Consider the following 18,974-nt stretch of genomic DNA (forward strand, 5'->3'; position numbering starts at 1 on the left):
GACAAATCGCTCTCTTTTAAGCCTGTGTCTGTGTGTGTGCGTTGTACGCTTGTGCGTTTGTGTGCGGAAAAACGCAGTCGAGCAGTAAAAACAACAAGAGCTCGCACACACACACTCGTATCGATTATTGTAGCATACTTACTGGCGTCATTCCATTTTATTTATTTTTGGTAGTTTGGTAACCAGACAAAGAAAATAATGAAAGTCATGCTTGGTTTACAGATTCCTTGAGCCTCTGTTTTTTTTCTGCACAGCTTTGGCTTTGCCTCCTTTCTGCCCGTAAAAACAATTTGTTTGTCTGTGCCTACACTTAATGTAGTCGAACTTGAGGCGATATGGAGCTGTGCCGTCTGGGAAAATCATTTTACAGCTGGCGGGCCAAAGTTTTCCCCAGTTGACAGGCGACTATTTAACACGCGTCATAGCATGAGTTTTATGCGCACTCACACACACCCAGAAAGTCGGGGAAAAATAAAAGAAAACCAGTGTCAAGGTTAACGACCAATGAATTTATTTTGCTTGAATAAATTTTACGATAATGAGGAAATTGTCGTTGTCGTTTTGGGTATTTTTAATGGCCGTAATGTCGACGCAGCTAGCTCCCTCTCTTTCTCTGTGTGCCAGTGCTGGTTAACATGGCGTATGAAAATTTTTAAATTTCCGAAATTAACCAGTTGATCTTTAAGTTACATTTCTCGGGGAAATGTAGTTTCCCTCATCTTCTTGGGCTTATCAGAAATGCCGCAAACGTTTTTCAATTTCCGGCCGGCATAGTTTAACCACTCAATGGTGGTGGCTTTCGCAGCGAAAGGACCTCGTCCTGAGCTCTGTACTTCTGCGATCCAGGACTCCACAGGACTCGGGCCAACGCCAACTCCATTTTACGTAACATTAATTCTGTGATTTATTAGGGTCACGTGACCGTCAAACGGACGACTGAAATTGCACGAGTCACGAGTCAGCCAGACGACCACAAAATGCCCATTGCCACACGGCGAAAAAATGCATAACAATATCGTTATTGTCTTTGGATAGTAAACTTGACATCTCTGTACTATCTTGTTAGATCTTTCATTATTGTTGCAGTCGTAAAGTATTAAAAGAACTGCAAACAGAAATCAATTTGTAAGTGTAGCCGAACAGAAATGTATATTAAAATCCATTTCTTTTTTTCTCTCTCTGCACTTACATATTATATCCTTACCCACATGTAGAGCTCATCAAAGTCTTTCAATTCAAATCAGTCGTGCAAAAATTGCCTTCGAAATCCGCAACGAAATTCTTTGTTCGGCCCGTGGAAATTGCGGGCAGGTAAACAAGTTTCTCCACCTTCGACTGCCTGTTCTGTTGCCTGGTTAGGTGTCATAAAGTGCATTCACATGAATGCGATAAAGTTTATTGTCAGTTGGCCTGGTGGGTTTTTTTTTTTTTTTTGAGGAGAGGCCAAGGGGAGCATGAAGTCCAGAGATTGAGGGGCCAGATGCTCAAAGGAACAACAAGAAAAATTAATACCAAAACATTTGCTGGTCTGTATAGTATGTCTGGATGTCTTGGGTCGTTGTCCGTCCGTCCGCGTGTCCGTATGTCTGTCCGTATGGGAGATCGCACACGCCTACGCAAACATGTCGCAACTGTCATTTCAGCTTAAGTTGGTCCATTGTACGTTTATATTAGTCGCGGGCCGGATAAAAAAAAAAACAGAATACGAAAAAAAAAATGAAAAGGCCAATGAGAAGAGCTTGTGTGTGGGCAGGCTAAAGGGGAAAAGAGGCGGGAGCCAGAAGAGTTACGAGCGGACCGATCCAGACTTTCAAATTCGCTTCAAGTGTAAAGCGATATGCGGATCCCAAAGGATGTCGCCAAAACTGATGACACAGGACTGAAGGAACCGAGTTCCATAGCTTAAGTTACAAGTCATGTTCGAGGTGTGGCTCTGGATTTTTATTGAAAAACGGGCGAAACGCTTTAAGGCCTTGCTTTCCGAAGCCCCAACTAAAACCACTTAGTGTGCTTTAATGCATTAGAACTGGCTTCATGCGCAATACACACATACAGAGGTGGTCAAAAGTATTTACACAACGAGCTTTTTTTTCAATTGTCAACTAATTGAAAAAAAAGCTCGTTGTGTAAATACTTTTGACCACCTCTGTATATACGGAATATTCCCCCTTTTTGGCAGCCATTATTTTCATAACTAACTAAAACAAAAGCAAACAACAAAATTCCTCTGCGAAAAAAAGAACTGGAAAATGCTCTGAAAACGGCAGCGGAAAATGCCAACAAAACTGCAAAAACAGTGCAACAAAATAGATAACTGCTCTGTTGTTTTTTTGCTCTGTGCTCGTAAAGCAGCTGCAGCAGCGCCACCTTCCGGCCATCGTGGCAAGCTGCAAAAAAAAAAATGGAAAAATTCATTCGGTGCATGTGAATAATTACACAAAAAGCCAAGAAAAAAGAGTGAGGGGAAAAACCAAATGAAAGATTGCAGAGATGAAATGCCAATGCAATTTGGGTTAACAACATTTTTCTGTTTTTTTTCCTTAGCAGTCTGGCTTTAATTTTACAAATACAATTGAAATAAATGAATGGAAAGCGAATACAAGCTCTTTAAGAAACTGTTTCTATCTCTATGTTCGCTTTAACATATTTCTTAACACTGGATTATAAATTGCCGTCGGCAATGCAAAAATATGATGAGCGATTAAGAGCAATACTGAGACAGATAGAATACCTGTTTTCCCAACTTGTTTTCCAGTTCTTAGGGCCACCCCAAAAGGGTTTCCCACAGCCTATGCAAATTTAATATTCCGCCATAATTTTCAACCATTACTCTGCCAGGCGCAAAGAAGAAACTTGCTCACCTGCCTCAAGAATCGTCCAAATGAATCCATCAGATAGACCTTTAATAAGAGGGACACGCCCCTCGAACCACCCCCCTTTTTTTTGGCCGCCACACATTTCGCCCCCTTCGTTTTTCCTACCCATTTTTGCAACTTTTTCCCCTTCGTTCATTTGGCGCGTTCAACCAATTGGAAAATTTACACGTGCAAAATGTTGAAAAATTGTTGCGGTTTATGTATTTTATTTTAAATTTTTTCCAGCCACCGCTGCAGTTGCTCGAAATTGCTGGGCATAAAAATTGAGAAAAGCCAGCGTAAATTTCCACACGGCAACAATTTCATTTTAAAGCTTCAAGTGACACCATATACACAAATGTACAGATACACAAATATATACCTATATTTTTTTATGTTATTTAAATGTGTTCACATTGTTGTTGCTGCTGTGGCTTTTTGTAATATTTTTAATTTCGCCCAGGCAGCGACATAAATCATTTTGTCGCGCATTGCAAAAATTCCAAAAGAGCAAAGCGAAAAAATTACAACAATTTTTAAATTAGCTCGCATGGGAAATGCCTGAGTGCGGAGGGGGTGGTGGAGGGGCGCCGAGTTGAGTGGGTGGTGCGGGGTTTGAGCGGAATTAAATTTTCATATGAAAAACTCACAGATAACAACAACAACAAGGGGCTGGGGATGGGTAACAAAGCCAAATAGTAGAAAATTGGAAAGATGAAGTTGCCTCAGATAGCAGGACAAAGGGAGGGGTGGTGGTGGCTGGGGTAGGGGGGCTTCGAAAGGGGGGCTGCTGACGAAAAAAGCAATTTTCAATTTTTCTACACAAAAATGCCAAACATGCTGGGGCTGAGAAAAGCGAAAGAGTGAGCCAGAGGGTCGGCGAGGGGGCCGAAGGGAGCTTGTGCTAAAAACTTTGACGACAGCCAAGTTGGTTGAAAAGGGGCGGCGGGTGGCAGGGGCGGGGCAGCGTTGGCGTTTGCGCCTTGCAGTCGCTGGCAAGTGATAAATCATTTCAACTGTCACTTTCGAAACACAATTTTATCTAAACACAGACACACAGAAAGCGACCCGCACACAGACGAAAGGCGACAGACACAAGTGCACTGAAAACAAATGCTTGATAGTGTTTTCAAACACGTTAACTATTCGATTTTAGTGTGGTATCAAAAACATCTGGCATTAAATCAATTACTTTATTCAGATACTACATTCTTAGATTGATTGATTTAATCGAACGAAGATTATTCAAAGTTAAACAATGAAAATAAAAAATATAAATAGTTTCACTTTTAAGTTAATTAAATGATTTATTTAATCAAGAACCGAAGCATACACATTAAATAATTTAGCTCACTTTTTCTCACTGCACTGAACGAATTTGAAGCGACTTTGGCATTGGGGTGAAGTGAACTCTATGGAAAATGGAAAATTCGTTTCGTTGCGTCTGTTGTTTTTCTTTTTTCGGCTGTTGTCGGGTGTGAGGGGGGGGGGGGGGGAAGCATACTTTTGGCTGATGGTGGGGGTATAACGGGTGTTAGTTATAATGTGTGCCAGTGTGTGTGAGAAGTGCATGGGTGATAAGGCAAATGCATTTCGTTGCTCTGAGGCATCTAATCAATGCCTAAGCGCCATTTATCAGGCCCATGGGCACTTCACAAAGTTTTGGGGAAACTCGGGGAAATGCGGGGAAAATTCGGGCGCTGAAAGTGGGGAGAAAGAATACACTTAGCTAGAGGCTGAAAAGCAAATGGGGTCGCCACCGAAATAGTGCCACTAAAAATAGAAAATCGTTCGATGCGTTTCACCGACAAAAGGCCGAAAAGCAAATCAAGCAGAGCAACAAAGGAAATTAAAAATAAATATATAAAATCAGGAATATAAAAAAAGTCGCGTCTTACTTAAGGCAATTTAAAATTCAACTAAAAGAAACCGATATGTTCAAAGATCAAAAAAGAACCAACCAAAAATAGGTTACTAAAAATACAACAAAATTCGCACAAGAGCACACATAATTAAGAAAACCAAATTTAATTTGAAAAACATTTCGAAACATTAAGGTGGCAAACATGCAAAAATAAAATAGAACAACCGCAAGCCGAGCGAGATAATTTAAAATACATTTTTGAAGCAAATTGAACAACACAAAAAGCTAGAATAATTTAAAATACATTTTGAGACAAGCGAACCTTAAATGTTTTAGCACATTCTCAGAATCTAGAGTTGTGACATTTAAAAGCCCCATAAACAAAGGAATCTGAAAAAGCATTTTGGTTTAAAATAATATATATTTTGTGGCATTTTCAAGCTTTTTGTTTTTTGCTTGTGGCCAGTTAAAGCGAAGCGAATTAGCTTTGTTGGCCTTATTGATTTTGCATTGCATAAGGCAATAGACGTGAAGAAGAAGAGCTGAGGGACTCAAAAATCGAATTAGTCAAGTCACAAAAATCGAAAATCATTAACTTGGCAGAAAGCAAAAAAAAAACAAAAACGCTCAATTCGCCGCAGTTTTATGTCTTCACTAGCTTCGTCTCGCTCTGGCGCACCAAGAGAGAGCAGAGCCGCTGCGAGGCGGGGAAAATATACGCGGCCATCGAAGAGCGAAAGAGAGAGGGAGAATCTGCGGATGCACGAGTGTTTGTGCTTGTGTTTCTTTCCATGTGTGTTTGTGTTTGGGAGAGCAAAAATCAGCAGACTGTTTGGCTCTGTCTCTTTGTGTTGCTGTTATTGTTGTGACTTTGTTTTGTTTTGCTGCGGCTTTTTTATTTTATTTCCTTACAATAAAAACGACAATAAAATTTTTTAGTGCAAAGATTTATGTGCGAACAATTTTTTTTGGCCACTCATTTCACCTATGTTGTTGGTCTTGTTGGCACCAAAAATCTCTATTAATTTTGATATTGATTTCGGTTGAGTGCATAGAAACAACACGTTGTCAGGTCAATTTTTATTAGCTGAAAAATGTTAGGTAACTATTTGGGCTAACAATTTAATAACACAAATATAATAACATTTTAAAAATCTCTAATTATTTGAGCCATATAAAATGCATCAAAATAAGGAATATTTACGCACCAATCGCAGAGAAAAATAGTTAAAATTGTTTAAAATTTTAAATTTAAATTTATTATCACGCAAAAACATTTCGAATTAAAGAGATATTTTTCCACTGTTTGTTATTTTTGCCGATTTTATTTTCGGCCATATTACGTTACATTTTAATTGGACAGGTGCAGTTTCACTGGCAATTTAATATTCCATTTAAGTTTGAAAAAAACAATAGACACTTGCATTCGGTCTGGCCAAAAGGGGCGTGGCATTCGGGGGGTGGCTCTTCGAGGGCGGGTAAATGTAAGGCTGGGCATCAGGACCACCCCATAAACACCCCACAAAAGCGTTCATAAAACGTGCCCATTTACTACCAAGAAAATTGCCCATTAAGAAGAAAACGAAGCGTAGTCTGCCCCCAGACTTTTCCCCCCGCTTTTCTGTCCAGAATAGAAGGAAGGTAAAAGGAAAAAAAATGGAAAATTTAAATAAAGGTGCGTTGCTGCTTGTCTGCCCGCGTCGTTGAGCTCAAGAAAGTGCTTAAAAAAATAATAGAAATTGCCCGGGAGATTGGCAGAGGGTTGCTATTGTTGTTGTACGACGCGGCACGCCCCCTCACTTCATTTTTTTTCCAACCGCCTTCATTGTGCTTTAAAGCCAATAAACCAAATTATTATTAGCGCAATTTTCCCCGCTCATTTCCCTGCACTACGTATTTCATTTAAAGTTTTATCAGCTTAAAGTGTCCATTGAGGTTCTTATGTTTATACATTTTGTGGCCCGTTTTCCTTGAGGGTTTCTTTTCATTCGGAGATTACTGGGGGAATTTCAGGTGCGGGGGCCAAGGCACCTGTCATTCTCCGAATTTTTGACGAAAACCCAGAGACAACTATCTCTGAGCCTTCAGCAGATATCATAAGATATATGCGTTGGCTTAACATATTCAGTGTGCTGTCAATATCGGTTGAAAAGCATTAAGTTGACAAGTGTTGCGAATTGTGTCAGTCAGTCGGTGGCTTAGAGTGGCTCAAGATCTTAATACTGCTGCGGATGCCTTAACTGGAAATGAGTTTCAGTTCGTTTGCCGAAAGGCTTAGGAACGCGGAAAATTGAATTAATAATTATACGTGGTTTTCCCGCTGTGATAACTAAGTAGTGGAGCGATAATTTACAGAGGGTCTTATGGTCAGGCAATTTATACTTCGTATTTTAATAGAGTTTAGTTAGGTTTACACAAAATAATGTTGCTAGTTTAATGGACTTGTGTTGCAAAGCTCATAACTACAAATGAATTGTGGGCTTTGTAACAGATTTTTAACTTATTTGCTTGTATATTCACTTGCTCATTATTTTCACTTGCGCATTTTGATACCTCTATAGTTAATGATAGATTTCTAACGATCGGCTTTTCTATCTTTTGCAGGACGATGGTGTCGAAGAGAATGGTCCTCACCTGCCGATGCTCGCAATGCAGACGCCTCCCGGCGATTGTATTCCTCAGTCTTCCTCGGTAGTCCTGGTAAGTAATCTGTCATCCACTAGTTACCCAACTCCATGCCACAGCTATCTGTCTGGGGAACTATCAGTTGATAGTGCGGCTTATCAGCGGACTTGAGCTATCATCACGAGACCAACTGACGTCAACGTTTCCATTAGATTTCAGTAATTTACAACATCCACATTTTTCTGTTTTTTTTTCTGCCCAGCCCCTCGTTTCCTCGTGCTGTTTTTTTGCTGGCTAGTTGGTTGGTTAGTTTTCTTTTAATTTCTGCTGGGCCATCGATGAGGCTGCTTCTGATGCTGCAAAGGCAACAGCGAGAGATCAAGCGGCTCAGATTGTGCCAGAGAGTTAACGTTAATGGCAAAATACTAACAATGGCTGCTGCCGAGAGTAGGTAATTTCTATAATTATATACGAACTGGCATCGCCCAACGGGCAAAGGCTCCTCCGCAGTGGAGTTTCAGTCGGAGTTTCAATCCAACACGGAGAGAAAAGGATCTAGATGAAATCATTAAATGCAACTCTAGTTGTGAAAATGATCCATTAAATGTAATGGACTTACATATTTGCCAGCTCACATTATTTTAATCTCCTCACATAAAATAGAAAGGCCTTATTTTAAAGACATTTCTCCCAGTGATCCCGTTTTTGAGAGTGCGCCTGATCGGCGGCCATGGATCAGATCAGACGTCCCGCCTGCGGCCCCAAGTATCTTGAGTTTCTTAGTCTCAGTCCCGGCCAGACTTTCAGACTTTCGGCCTGGCCAATGCCAATGAAACGGCCATCAAAATGGCATCGACATGGCTCTGGCGAACGCCTTCGATTGTCTTCTGAATGGTCTGCGGAGTGGTTAGAGGTGCAGGTCCCAGAGGTGCCTCTTTATGGATCCATAGATCCAAAGAGTCCGGCCAAAATGCGTGCCAATTACATGCGGCCGCAGCTTTCTTCTAATAGCAAATGCTGTAATCAAAATTCCATAACATGCCCAAAAGCCAACCTGCTCGTTGCTGGCTGGCAATTCGTTAAAGTCAATTTGCAAATCATTTTTCCATTGAAACTCAATCTACGAACTACGTGAAAATACCGAAAGGCAAGACCCGGGGCCTTCATACTCCTGCCGCCACAGCCTCTTTTTCATCCTCTTGCCGCATCGATAATAATGATTTTCTTTGAAATGCATACTCGAGAGCTCAGCCAGGCTTAAAAGAGGGCCCAGAGCCTCTGACAGACAACTTTGTGTGCTCCACCTTTTGCCCCCTTCCGCCCCCTTCCTCGCCTTTTCCCCTTCCCCCAGCCCCAACCCTTTTTCGATGGCTTCGAAACGTGGTGTAATAATACTAAATTGTTGCTGATTATCCTTTTGGCGGTTTGCCTTTGGACATGTTCTCCAGCCTCGGTCTTCTCGGCTTCTCTCTCTTTTGCATACGCTTCGCCTGAAAATGGCGTCACAGTCACTGCACATGCAACACAAAAAGCAAAAAATAATTCAAAAAAAAAAAGAATTAAAGCAGACTCCACTCGAGCCACATCTCTTGTTCGGAGGCCCAAGGTTCTCGGGTCCGGAGGAGCCCTGCTCTGCATCTCTATTTTAGCTGCAGCCGATTTTGAAAGAAATCAAGCAAAAATCAAAGCCCGAGCCGCCGCAGTCTCTTCAGGTCTGGAGTATTATGGAGTGCGGAGCATGGACTCCGACTCCGCTGAAGAGGAGGCCCCAGAAAGTGAACAGAAAGCCCACTTCAATAGTCACATAAATAGACTGTGAGTCGCGCTCGAGAGTCTCGCGCAGCTCGGCTCTGGCCAAATGGAAAATCGTGTGCCCGGGTTCCTACACTTCAAAAATATGTTACCAAAAGCAATGGGAATAAAGCAACTTGGTTGGATTGATCCCAAAATTAATCAATAAAACCATTGTGGCGCCCAACGCGGGGTCTTTATAGCCTCGTCTTAAAGGGACCTGCGTTGTAACCTTTTTTGGTACACAAATATGTGGTATTTTTGGGTGTAGCCCCTATTTGCAAACAAAAAGATTCCAGTGTACACCGACTTCTACTTCTATTTGTGGCTCTGCAATTTTTGAGGTTTTCTTCGTTTTGGGTGCTTCATTTTTATGCTTCACTTGGCCGCTTTGGCTTTGTCGGCACTCGAGCTGCTCTTTCAGCCAGCTCTTTCTGCTCTTCGGAAAGTCGGCTAAAACTAGGAAAAAAACCCAAAACAAAAACAAAAAGGGGCAAAGCGTTTTCCAGCCATCGTTCGCGGAAAGCTTTTTGTGCGGCCAGCATTTTGGTAATTACCGTTAAATGACCCAAGTCCGAGGCATAGAGACAAAGTCTCTCGCAACTGTCAGCTGTCAGGTGGCGAGTGGAAAACAAGAACCATCCCAGAGACAAGCAACAACGGACAACCGACCGCGTAGAGACGAACAACTTTGCGTTCAGCCGCCAAGTTGTCGCAGTCCTTGACAATTGTCAACTGCTTAAAGCCTCAAGGCTGATTCGCTGTCTGCAAATTAATTGCGCCCAAAAGCCGAGAAGACGAAAGAAGCTCATGGAACACCAGAGACCAGAAGAAGGGGAGCAGCGATCTTGGCCCGGCCGAAAGGCAAACAAATTTTGCATACCAAATGCCAGGCAGAGCAGTGTGCAAAGTTTTGTTTTCGTTTTGTTTTCCTCTCCGGCAACTGAAAAGCTGCACTTTGCATTTTAACCAGAACTTTGGCTGCGAAATCAATTAACAAACAATAAACGTTTGTTGGCCAGGCCAGACACGTATTTTATTTAAGTATCTAGAATATTAAAATGGGATCAGACACGACACAACTTCGTATGGTGGCCAACAGGGGGGGCAAAAACACAGTACAGAACAGAACTGAAAAAATTGAAGCAATGCGTTGCTGACATTCATTGAAACGTTTTCGGAATATCTGAACGATTCCCAGCCGCCTTTGCTTTCTTTCTGCTGCAGTGCTGATAAATTCCCGAGACTTTTCGTTTTCGAACTGCAATGTTAAGCACTGGGGCTTAAACCTAAAAAGCCAAGCCGAAAAGCTGCACAGAAAAAAAGTAATCTTTAAAGTTAAGAGCAATTTACAAATAAATAACGCCCAACGATGGATATCTAATATCATATGCTGTGTGAGAATCAGGTTGACTATCAAATGCTTAAAATACAGTGGCGAGGTACTAAGAAGTGTCAAACTGATGGCTAATTCTTAGGTGCTATTATTTCTTTCGGTGTGCCATCAACTGCAGCGAGTGCCACCCAGCAATCGTCGACAGTCACCGCATCAACTTAAGACGATTATTTATGAACTGCTCGGGGGGTTGGGGATCCTACTCTGGAATCGAACTGAGACTAAGGCTGAGACCGAGACCGAGACTGGAACCTGGGAAGTTGGGAAGTTGGCCTGGTGATGGCCGTTCCAGGACACTGACATCCAGCGAGTAGAGAGAGAAGGAGCTGGCCCAAAGGAAAGAGACGGGCAACGACAACAAACCCGACACCGACACTCTGTACAATGTACCAATGCGTGTTCGATGACTTAAATGACAAGAAGAACGCGTTCATTGCGAGATGCCAAGGCTGCAATTGAGCTGGCCAACCTCAAAAGCCGAGTTCACAAAATACTCTCAGCCATGTCATTACAAACTGACTAAATGACTTCGGAGAGATGGGAGGAAGACGACAGAAATCAGAAATACTTACGTATTGCGATTACTTTTTGAGTTATTTTTGTTAGCGATATTAAAATCAACAACATTTTGATGGTTAAAAGATTATATTCAACTGGTCCCAATACCGTATTAAGTTTAGCCGGCTCATGCAAATTATCTCACAGATTGAATATTTTGTTTATGGATACCTTAGCTCGCGAAACGAGATTTGCATAATGCCCCCAGCGAAATCATAAAATGCTTCGAAAACAAAACACCATTCGCCTAACCAAAAAAAAAAAATGATTTGCGTGCGAAAAAGCCAAAAATAAAACTGAGAAACAAAATTATTGGCGAGCTCGAAAAAAGAGGTAATAAAATAAAATGTTGAAACCGAAACGGGCTTCATCTTTTGTTTTCTTTGGGGCTGCATTTGATGTGCTCCAAATATTTTGGACTCACACTTGGTGCTGATTCCACAGGCTTCACATAGTTTTGATTGATTGCCACCCCTTCTGTTCCCTTCTGCGTGTGAATATATATTTCATATTTTATAGCCAGTGAAATCCGACATAAAAAAACAAAGATTTGCGGTCAGAAGTCTGCACGAAATTTTTCAATTTTTTTTTTTGTGCTGTTGTTGGACTTGAAATCTTGTGTTTGGGTTATGAGAAGATTTATTGTAGTCAAGTTTCCGAGATATTTGGGTCTCGGGCAGGTTAATGTTGCACCCCCGAAAAAAATGTTGAACAAATAATTAACTAATTTTTGCATTTTATCTCTACTTGCAGACAACTTCGGAACGAGTGCAAGCGGTAAGCTTTCTCCTTATAATTGTATAATTATTATTACCAATGAAGTGGGGCATGCCCCCAAAAACGCCACGCCCCGAGATCAGAGTTCTGGCCAAGAGTTTTGGCAAAATGGAGAAACCGAACGAGAGGAATGACTGAGGAATGTCTGCCCATCTCTGTTCCGCACTAAACTGAAAATTGTAGACTTTGAGATGCGGAATGACAGGACCCATAATTATAATCGCGCATAACCCATCATCAGCTCGGTTCAGTTCAGTTCGGGCCTTTCAGTCTTTAGTCTTCAGTCTTTAGTTTTCAGTGCTCAGTGTTCAGTGTTCAGTGTTCAGTTTCCAGATCCCTTGATTTCTGGTCTTTGGCTTTGGCTTTGGGGAGAAGGAACAACTAAATGCCGGGGCACATATAAATTTTGTGATTAAGAGCCATCTTATCATTATTATAGAGTGAGCGCACGCTCGGTTCGGGTTGTGACTCTTGAGATGGGGCCAAAAAGGCACTGGGAACCTGGGTGGGGATGTGAAACAAAAAGGCTGAAAAAAAGAGTGTACATCTGTATACATATATATATATATATCTGTATATAGATATATATGTGTGTGGGGAAGAAGAAATACCAAGCCGAACACTCACACACGATGAGATATTTCAAAATGTAGCCGTGCGTGAGTGCGGGTCGGATTTTTCGATTTTCGATGGGCATGGGTATGGATATGGGTATGGGTATGTGTGTGCGCCCCTCGCAGGCATTATAGGATTTAGTTTTTGGGATTTCGATTTCTCACACAGGGAGCGGGGTCGCAAGAAATGTGTAGAACATATTGTTGCTGTTGGGTTGCGTTTCCGAAGATTTCCTGTGAAATACTTTAAGCCCAGAGCCTCCAACTCCAACTCCACTCCACTCGGTTTCGGTTTTTGGTTCTCTGGTTTTGATTCTGATTCCGATTCTGATTCTGTTTCGGTTTCGGCTTGTTTTTTCTGTGTTTTGAGTTAAACATACTTGAAATTCTTGTTTCAATTTCGGCTCCGGCGGATGGGGGCCTCTCTGGGTTCGTAATTTAATACGCTTTCAAAATTAAGAAAAATACACACATCTACCAAATACCAAATCGATATGGCCGGGTAGGCCCCAAAGGTCACAGCCAAAAAGATTCAAATTCGAAATTAGTAGGGAGAACATAAATAACGGCGAACAACAAATACCGCACTCCCCGCCTTACAAAAGTGTGTTTTTTGTCTATTTCTTGAGTTGGTTTCGAGTTGGAAATATTTCATTATTATTGGACAGTTGCCGAGCGGTTCAGAGATTCATTTCATCTGATCTTCCATCGCATCTGGGTTCTTAGGTCTTTTCTTATATTTTAATTTATGCTGTCTGTTACTTAACTTGATTTGCATATTCTCAAGCTGGAGGGTAGAATAAAATCGACTTGTATAGTCTGTTTTTTTTTTTGTTTTGCTTCTCGTTTTTCAATCTAATAAACCATTTTGTTGCTAAGTACAGCGGCGCAATAAATGCGAATTTTTTGCTCGCCCTCACTTTGAGTTTTTGCACTTTGCTCCCCGTTTTCTCTTTCTTTATTGCACGCCCTCTCGCTCTCTTTCCCTCGGTCCCTCTCTTTCTGGCCAGACTTTTCCCCTCCAATATGGCCGACAAAGCTGCACAAAATGGGGTAACACCAACATACAGAGAGAAAAAAGATTTTCACACACTGGCGGCGGGGAGTAAGGGAAAAACTACAGGAAATAACCAGCGAAATAAAAAAAAGAACGAAGCGAAATCGAGGAAAAAATGAAGCAAATGTTTTCTTGTCTTCATGTTTTCGTGACTGATGCGTTATAATTTTCAGGCTGTTAAAAAAACATTTTCTGTGTGTTATTAAAAAAAATGTATGCAAAAAGCAGGGGGAGGAAGCTGAAGAAGCAGCACAACAGCCCCAATGTCTGGGACCGCCTTGAGTTTGGCGCGTTGTCTGCGCCACAACTGCAATTTTGATGTCAGAAAAACTGAACTGCAGACGTTTAATTTTTGCCTTTTTCTTTTTGGCCTGGCTTGTATTTTTATTTGGTTCGTGTGCTAAACGAAATTACACGCTTATGAATTGCTTAATATCGTGTAGCACCGGGCATAGAACAAAAAATGTGGGGGTAATAAACCAAAAAAGGGCCAATCAAATACGAGTCACTCACCTGTGGGTCCCCCCATCTGATATCCGAGTGTTTTTTCCATTCGAAAAGGTGTCAATGCGAGTGCATAAAGAGTAATGAATACCTGAAGAGCCAAAAACAAATTAAACCCGCTGCCATTAATCTTCCCGGCCAACTCCCTTGGTGGCAGATCGACTCCAGAGCTCGGCTTTCAGGCGGTTCCTGTCCCGGTTTATTCTGGGACTCGAAAACCTGGATACGATCCACCAAAGGCAAGGTGAGATGCATTTCAACATGTCTCATAAATTCGAGCGGATTGAGTGCACAGAAATCTTGTCTTGCCGCCATTTGCATACGGCTTAAAAAACAGAATACCAAAAAAAGAGGAAACACAGAGGGGTTCATAAATTTGCCAAATTTGACAATTATGCGCATTAATAATAAATAAAATTGACAATAATTGAATTTGAATAATTTGATTTTGCATATGGGATGGAGAAGGCAACTCCATATGGCTAATCTGCATTTAAGGCGGTGCTCCGTCAGCTTTTTTCCATCTTTCTTCAACCGCTTTTTCCTCGTAGGCGTGAAAACATGTGTTGGTTTTTGGTCTGTTCCTCATTTAGTTTTTTACTGGTTTCGTGGCCTGGAATTTTAATAAACTTTTTCGCCAGCCAGTATTTGGGTTTTCTCCTCTTTTCCGATTCTTTTTTTTTATGTTCTATAAGCCTATTGAATGAACTCCAGCATCAGCATCAGCCTGAGAACCGAAATCCAAAGAGTCCAAGGCGAACCGCAAAAATACGTACGAAAATAATGAGGCATGAACATGTTGCAGCATCGCCAGACTTTTTTCCTGTGCAACATTATTATTATTATTATTTTTATTATTATTCCGCTTACCCCTGCAACAAAAGTTGCCGGCCAAAAACAATGCAACGAGCCGACAATGATGATGGCTGTTGGTTGTTGGTTGTTCCTGGCCGGCTCAAAATATTGCAGCGGATCACACAAATCCTCCATAAAAAGCCTCCTCTCTATAGATATATATAAGTATATATATATGTGTGTATAGATATTCGTGTGGGGATGGCAAAGCCGAAAGCTAAAGCGGCTTTTGTGTTAATACTTCAAACTGTTCAAACTGTTTTTTGTGCCTGCCTGGGAACAACAAACACGAAATCGAAAAAATCACAAAAAAATGGCCACAAAAATTGCTATTGACTTTGGAGTCTGGTTTGCCATATGCCAGAGCTCTTGTAGTTGTTCTTATTGACTTGTTGCCGTTTTATGGCGTTGCGCGATTGGGTGATCCATCATCATTTTGCGGCCTCCGATAATTTGCAGTTTATTCATGTTTTTCCCTTTTCGATTCGCGCATGAAAATTGCCAGGGAATTTGAATGGGCCAAAGGGAAAACCCTGGCCGTTTAAAATGCTGCAAATAAGCGTTGGAATTATTTTTGAATATATGTTTGATATTTTAACATATGTTTCTTATATTTACATGAATTATGTTTAGAAGTACCTATTATACTTTCTATAAGCCCGTGAATTATTGGACTGTTTTTGTTTTTCCGCTGTGCATCTATAACTCACAGGCGATTGTCAAACCGAGCAAAGTCAAACTACGCTGATTATTCCATGTTTAATTAAGCCATTTGCGAGTGGCACTTAAGCCTTATTAATTTGCCGATCGTATGCATATCACTTAACTGGTCGCCGTCTAAACCGAAATGAATTGCTCGTGTTTATCACTGCGCCGCGGAGATTCAATAAAGCGTTTTATAAACAATAAATGCCGGGCCATAAATCAGCCAAGTCGGGCTTAAGGCCGCTCGCACATGATGGCTAATAAGCGGGCTAACACCTTGGGGGTCCACAGCTCGAGTGTTTACTGTACCAGCCACCCACTTGACAAGCGTTTGATGAACGTGATGATGATCATGACGACGATGATGCCCTTTCCAGGGCTTTTGTCAGGCGCTTCTGTTTTGTATTTCCATGTATTCCTCCTGTTTTCTCTGTATTTTTTCTTTTTGTATTTTGTGTTTTCTTCTCTGAAGTGGCTGGCTCAAGCGCAGCTTCTTAGCCAACACTTGAGCCACGGTTTTCTCGAGTGTTTGCCAAGCTGCAGCTGACGACAAATGCTGCTTGAGGGCGTTTTTGGCCACCCAGGGTGATGGCTGATTTCTTTTGACATGTTTTGAATTCAATTAACCGGCCTAGACCGCCGACGCTGTTTATTATCATATCGGTCCAAAACTCAATTAGTTAGGCAGCCTGAAAAAGCGAAAAATACTCGGCGAGCCAATGAGCTTAAGCAGACTTCCGCCATGCTATTACTCGTTCCCATTGGAAAATGATTGACAGACGATTGGCATGGATTTGTGTAAACAAACGGAAAACTCTGCTGCCGCCCATCCCCACCCACCCAGTGGAAAATGGAAAGTTTTCTCCGTGCGGGGTAGCATTTGGCGTTTCTCAGTTGGTGCGGCGGGCAAAAGTTTATTTAAAAACTAATTGAAAACTGCTACGATTTTCCCCCAACCCCAGCTCCATCCCTGCTCCTCCACCACCCCACACATTCAAGTAGTTTGGAAATATTTTGCCAGCCAGAGAGGGAAAATATCTATAGCCCTCACTGTCTATCTCCATTCGCTTCTCGCCTGCTGGAAAAGCAATTTTGTTTGTTTTTGCTGCTGCAACTTGACGGGTGGAAAAGTGCATTTTGTTATTGAATTTTATGCAGACGGTACAAGAAACGATCCTAGTTTTGCCATTATATAAATAGAAATTTTACACAGAAAATAAGGATAGATATTTATTGATGTTAAAAATAGGCTTGAAGCTTCTGTTTTCTATCTTTCAAAATAGCTTGTCCTTCGGTGTGCAGCACAAAAAACCGGACTAATTGAAGTTACTACACTGGAATTTAGTCGTATTCTTTGGGGCTGCTGGCTCTGCAGAAATCTTAATCAATCGGGCAACTTTCCACAAGCATCTCGAAGCATTTGGGGTTTTGTCAGCTTTACTCTATAATTGCATTCTGGGGGAGGAAGTCGGCTGGCGGAAGGAAAAGGAAAAGCCAGCAGGAAACTAAAAATGTTTTGTATGTCCGTATAAAGGAAAAATCGCAAAATTTACTGCAAATTGGAATTTTGCGCAATTGTAGAAGGCAGAAAAAAAATGAGAGCAAAAAGAGTGCTCCAAAAACAAACATGAAAATGTGGCAAGCAAGGCAGACCAACTGTAGTTCTTTTTTTGGAGCTCCTTGCAACAATAACAACACACACAGCGTATATAGTATATATATAAGTGTGTATGTATTTATATGTCTGTCTGCTTTTGCGTCTTTGGCTCCTGCATCCTTCGTCCTTTAAGCCAATAATAAATAAAAATGCCAGCTGGAATGAGTATTTGTGTTTGTGCGAGCCACCCACGAAAATTGCCCTGGCATCAAATTTATTTCCACCTCCCCATGCCCCAAAAAGCACACTTATTGGGAATCGAGCGGGCACCATAAAGTGCACAAAGTTATAGTGAAAATTAATTAAGTTTTGCGCTGCGCTTAACAATTCAATTAAAAGCAAAAATGCAAGCGCCTTTATCGCGTACAGCGAAAAGCACTTTGGGAAAAAGCTACGAAAACGCACCGTCCTAATCGGTTTTCCCCCCTTTTGCCCCTACTGGCTCCACTTTCCTTGTGCAACACGAGTGCCCTTTCAAGTGGCACAAGTGCTTTTGCACATCGTTATTATAACAATAATAAGCGAGCCAGAAGATGCGGCTCTGGCCAAAGATTAATTGTGTTTGGGTCTCGAAAACGAACAAAAATAAGTAAAGAAAATGGAAATGGGAGCACACACACCAAAAACACCACACACCGCAAACCGAACTTGGAGTCGGCGTAAAGTGCAATCCACTTGAAGGAATTTACATATCACCAGCAGATACCAGATACCCGGGCCATGCCTCCAGATCCCGAGACGAAGACGACCCATCTGCATCTCCGTCTCCGACTCCAACTCCGACCATCCTGACCATCCATGTTGCAGGCAAATGCATTAATCAATTTCATGTTTTCTTAAGCGCGCGCCCGTCGCGATTTGAGTGCCTAGTGGGCTCCTCTTGGGGCAGTCGGGGTGTTCGGGGGTGCAACGGGTTGAGATCCCCCTGCCCGTCCCCCCCCCTGAGTGGAATAATCAATTTCGAGGATCATAAACAACTTTTAATGAAGTTGTTAAGTGCCAGCAGCTAGTTTCTTCTGCGCTCTTAGCAACTAAAGTGCAGCTCACAGTGCTCGATGATAAGCTTTGTGTGTAATGGACGCCAACTTCTTGGCTTTCGTTTGGCCAGATTCCGTTGGCCAACTCGGAATGTACTATATACCACATACACTATAGGCCAACGCATTTCCATAATTGCTAAATTATGCAAACAATGGCGGGAAGTTGGGGGCGAAAGGCGCTAGAAAGGTTCCAACAAGTGATTGTTTTGGGAACTTCTTTTGTTTACGTTTTTCGGGTTTTCTTCCCTCTTTCTGGTAAATTAATTTTATAACTTTTCCGGCTTGGGGTTCCAGTGATTTGGTTAGTGACTGTATTTTTACCTGAGAGCCCGTAGTTTCCCTTGAATATTAAGTGATAAAATTATACTAATATATATTTATTTGAATTTAAGAGGAAACTATACATATTTCTCCATCTATTCCCATTATACAAAATGTGGATTTGATTTTGACCCCGAAATCTTCTTCATTTTCTTTATCAAAATCGAGAGCATTGAGTGGTCTGCCTTTCCTCAATCGAAATTCCTCAGGTTCTGTTTGGATTTTCGTATTTTTTATTTGGTCTGCTGCCATCAGGTTTTGTTTTATGGCCTATTTGGAAGATCCCCTTCCCCCCTTCGCTTTCTAACTTTTCTGACCACTCGCCAAGCGAACGTCTCCATCGGCGACTAAATTA

At 41.6% G+C, this 18,974-nt stretch overlaps 1 protein-coding gene and 1 pseudogene across 2 annotated transcripts in view; both read left to right on the forward strand.

The window, feature by feature from the left end:
* Positions 1–18,974, forward strand: part of LOC117142581 (homeobox protein homothorax) — a 102,461-nt gene that overhangs the window by 72,238 nt on the left and 11,249 nt on the right. For both annotated transcript variants that reach the window (XM_033306651.1, XM_033306652.1), the window contains exons 9-10: positions 7,324–7,419; positions 11,843–11,866. In XM_033306651.1, the coding sequence (XP_033162542.1) occupies positions 7,324–7,419; positions 11,843–11,866 (120 nt within the window). The remainder of the gene's footprint in view (positions 1–7,323; positions 7,420–11,842; positions 11,867–18,974) is intronic.
* Positions 11,873–13,264, forward strand: LOC117142582 (annotated as a pseudogene).

Source organism: Drosophila mauritiana, chromosome 3R (assembly GCF_004382145.1).
Source record: "Drosophila mauritiana strain mau12 chromosome 3R, ASM438214v1, whole genome shotgun sequence".
NCBI lineage: Eukaryota > Metazoa > Arthropoda > Insecta > Diptera > Drosophilidae > Drosophila > Drosophila mauritiana.